At 37.2% G+C, this 4,325-nt stretch overlaps 1 protein-coding gene across 4 annotated transcripts; it reads left to right on the top strand.

Moving 5' to 3' along the window:
• Positions 1-210: 210 nt before the first annotated feature.
• LOC133707090 (immune-associated nucleotide-binding protein 9-like) lies at positions 211-3,834 on the top strand. Of its 4 annotated transcripts, none has more exons than XM_062132625.1 (6): positions 211-345; positions 805-1,051; positions 1,278-1,555; positions 2,234-2,398; positions 2,496-2,630; positions 3,344-3,834. In XM_062132625.1, exons 2-6 carry the CDS (start codon positions 823-825, stop codon positions 3,554-3,556), a joined length of 1,020 nt encoding a protein of 339 aa, XP_061988609.1. In that variant the 5' UTR covers positions 211-345; positions 805-822; the 3' UTR covers positions 3,557-3,834. The 4 variants fall into 4 exon arrangements, with proteins under 4 accessions (XP_061988609.1, XP_061988611.1, XP_061988610.1 ...); XM_062132627.1 differs by having other exon boundaries at positions 241-315; XM_062132626.1 differs by having other exon boundaries at positions 244-364.
• The last annotated feature ends 491 nt before the right edge of the window (positions 3,835-4,325 follow it).

Genomic DNA, 4,325 nt, shown 5'->3' with positions numbered 1-4,325 from the left:
TTTCCTGCATTTATTACAAAAATATATGACCATATTCCTGGCCTTTCCAAACACTGGAAAGGAAAATTGATGGGAATTGCAATTTCCCATCCCCGTGGAAAGAGCAAGGTATTGATTTCCTTTCCTTTCTTTCCGTGTAAATTAAGTCAGCATCAATGTAAGAGAGTATATGAGCAGAAACCTCGAGGAGGATCGTATAAATTCACAACTCATACACACATAGAGAGACATAACAAAGAACTTCTCTACTTCTCTCTCTGTGTGGCCTCCGAGAGAGAGTCTCTTTGTTCTTGGCTTCGCTCTTCCTCTACCTGAGTTGAGTTTCCATTCGATCGAGACGATCTTGTATGCTTTTATTACAATCGTACCGTCTCTTTCATTCTACAGTTTTTTTTTTCCGCCTTGTTTCAATTGTCGGCCTGCCTGGTGTTCATCAGATGATTCTCTCCCTCTCTCTCTCTCTCTCTCTCTCTCTCTCTGTTTTTTTTTTTTGGTAGATAGGTCTACGTACAGGTATTCACGCTGCTGACTCATAGAACTACATATGGCTTACATGTTTAAAAATCAGTGTGTTTTGCTCAAATCAAAAATTAATTTTCTTCTACTCGTATAACTTAAGTCATTGCAAATGTGTGCGTGAGTCTTCTAGATATATATAGTGATGCAAGTATTGCCGTACTTTTGTCATTATGAAGCAGTGAGAAAAGATAATATGGACTATATGCTTGCTATGTATCCTCATTCCACTTGCAATTTTCCTCGTTTATGAAGCATTGACAGAATATAAAACATATATGGTTGCAGGTATTCTGATTTTGTATAATGGGTGGACGTTCGATTGATGTTGACCGGGAACTTCCCTTTTCTAATGCTGCTCGCACTATGGTCTTAGTTGGACGCACTGGTAATGGAAAAAGTGCAACAGGCAACAGCATTCTTGGCAAAAAAGCCTTCAATTCCAGGCGTAGCTCTAGTACTGTCACGACCACTACTGAATTGAAGACTGCTATCTTGGGAGATGGACAACAAATTAATGTTATAGACACTCCTGGTAAAGTTTGCCGACGTGTATTTGTTATGTAATTATGTATCTAAAAATGTCTCTAGGAGCAGCGCAAGGAGTATAGCAAGTACCTGGTTTTCACCCTGTCAAGAAGGGGGGGGGGGGGGGGGGGGGGGAAGGGTGGAAAGAAGAAAAAAAAAAAAGAAGAAGAAGAAGATTAATAACCTGCTTTTCAATGGTTATTCTTCCTTTTGATTTGTGTGGTATGCCGCAGGTCTTTTTGATAATTCTGCCAAATCAGACTTTATTGGAAAAGAAATTGTCCAATGCATTAAATTGGCCAAGGATGGAATCGATGCTGTTCTTGTGGTTCTCTCAACTAAAACTCGCTTATCAGAAGAAGAGGAGTCTGCAATTCGTAGCTTGGAAACTCTATTTGGAAGTAAAATCTTTGACTATATGATTATTGTCTTTACGGGGGGAGATGAGTTGGAAGAAAATGATAGCACTTTGGAAGATTATTTGGGCCGTGATTGCCCGGAGCCTTTGAAGGTAAATTTGTTTCTTCAATTTTGTTTTCCTTTCCCCAGTTTAAAATGTCATGATAACATCACTACTTTCGTTTCCATTTATGAATGAGCGGATATGATATTCTTTTTAACTGTATCTGTTAACATCATCGAGTATTTCGATCATTTGGACTTATAAGTTGGATAAAGAATATATATAGTCAAGTTAATTGAGACATGAGTTTAGAAGTATTGAAGTTATGTTGAAGCATTCTTGTTGGTGTTCTCCATTTTTTTCTTTTCTTTGCTCCCCAGATTTGTTTCCAATACTTAGTGAAAATGCTTGTCCTCTCTAAACTGAGACAGTTCTTGGGAACTCCTCCCCGTTCATTGCTTACATCAAATGTGCATTACCTCTTTACAAAAAATAAAGGTGTCATACTGTCATTGTCATTGTTGTTCCCAGAAAATAAAGTTGGTCTTTATTAATGATGTGTGGTGATATAAGGTAGGCTTGGTTCAAATGAGCAGTATCATTAGAAGTTGACAGAAATCTATTTGTAACATGGAATTAATGGATGATCATTTTGACATATTAATTATATGTAAGAATTTGCTTTTATTTTTATTGCTTGATCCAATATTCTCTTTGATATGAGCCTGATCATGCACTAGACTTATAAAATCACTAGACTTATAATCAGTTCTTGCAACAATTTAGGAAATCCTTGGTCTGTGTGGAAATCGCTGTGTGCTTTTTGATAACAAAACTAAGGATGAAAGCAAGAGGGTCGAACAAGTGCAGCGGCTTCTCTCGCTTGTAAACTTGGTTATAGCACAGAATGATGGGCGGCCATACACGGATGAGATATTTGCTGAAGTGAAGGTATTTGTTGTTTTCTCTTTTATTTATAGTAATTTCTTGAGATTATTACTATGTTGGTATTGAATATAATGATCAAAACACTGTTGCATCTGGACAGAAAGAGGCTATGAAACTTCGTGATCAACAAGAAGAGGTTACTTCTTTGGAGGGGTATTCAAAACGAGAAATATCTCATTTGAATGAGCAGATGCAGCTTGCACAGGATCTGCAGCTTAAACGAATTACTGAGATGGTAAATTTTCATCTGCATTTTGTTTGCATTTAATAATTGCCGTCAGCATGTTTTAACAGTTGACTTAGTCAAAACTAAATTTGCACTTTGCTGCATCCTGTGCCATAGTCCTGTGTCTATTGACCAACCCCTTTAAACTGAGATCTTTGTATTTGTAAAGAATTTGTGTGTACTTTCTCGCACTGGCTGTTGGTCTTATTTGTATAGTGAATAGAAAAAGCCTAAAAAACTTGGAGACACGATATCAACATTCATACTAAATGTGATTTAAGGTTGTCTAACACTCCCCACAACTCTCACAATCTTGGAGACACGAGATTGGGAGAAGTTTGAACTGTCGGGTAGAAATCTGGATGCACATAATAGCAATGACATTAAATGTGACTTAAGGGGAGCTTAATGTACTTGATAGTAGTTAATAAAATTTGTAGAATGAAATCCTTATTGGTAGAATGAAACAAGTTAAGTGCCATATCACCTTCTTCATTTATTGAGTTTTGAATCTTGCATTGGGAGTCTTATGATTCAGGTGCTCTCCTATATAAAAACAATTCATTTTTCCTTTCTTTGACTTTGGAAAGATCGAGTGGGTAATATAGATCTCGGAGCACAAGGTGTTTGCCTCTACTAGCTAATAAGTTGTTTTTATATGTGCTTTTAAATATTGTGCTTTTACTTTTATGTATACTTTTATCTGAATCACAAATATGCAGGGTGAGTTAAAGATAAGAGAGAATACCATGATGCTTAAACAAAAGTTAGCAGGTGAACATGCTGCACGACTAAGAGCAGAAGAGACTGCCCAAGAGGCTCAACAAAGGTCTGAGAATGAAATCCGAAAGCTTAGTGACGATCTACAAGCAGAGAAGCGGAAAAGTTGCAGAAGCGGCAGCATAGACCACAGATTCAGATGTGCTATTCTTTAATGTAATGATTGATAGGCAATGTGGTAAGGAGATCATGGAGTTTGCTGCAACTGGTTGCGACGTCTGGTTTATAATGGCTATGGTATCCGTGTAAATGTGAAAGATGCTGGCTCACAGTTGGAAGTTTAATATCTAAACTCTTGAACTGTATCGGAATAATGTTGTAAGTATATTCATCTCTTAAGGAGGTTTATATAGTATTACAACCATGTACATATAAAGAAAAGTAATAAATGTTGATCTAAGTATCCCTAATGCTAATTGATACACAAAATAAATCATAATAAAGACTAATTGATATGATACAGCTCATGTCAACAATCCCCTCAAGTGGGTGCATAGATGTCTCGAATGCCCAACTTGTCGAGTGAGCTGTGAAATACTTTACTTGAAATAGCTTCAGTAGAATATCTGCAAGCTGGTCTTCAATATTCATGTGTGCCACATCAATGATCTTTGACTCTAGCTTTTCCTTGATAAAGTGGCTGTCCACTTCAACATGTTTGGTTATGTCATGTTGAATTGGATTGTGTGCAATGTCTATGGATGCCTTGTTGTCACAGAATAGGTTCATAGTGTGTTTAGGCTTGAACCCCCAGTCTTTCAATAGGTTACGGAGTCATAACATTTCACATATTCCTTGGGCCATTCCTCTATATTCTTCCTCTGCACTAGACCTGGCAACTACTTTTTGTTTCTTACTTCTCCAAGTAACAAGGTTACCTCCCACAAAAGTAAAGTATCCTGAGGTCGATCTTCTATCAATGAT

Source organism: Rosa rugosa, chromosome 4 (assembly GCF_958449725.1).
Source record: "Rosa rugosa chromosome 4, drRosRugo1.1, whole genome shotgun sequence".
Lineage (NCBI taxonomy): Eukaryota > Viridiplantae > Streptophyta > Magnoliopsida > Rosales > Rosaceae > Rosa > Rosa rugosa.
This window is presented reverse-complemented; position numbering and strand designations above follow the sequence as displayed.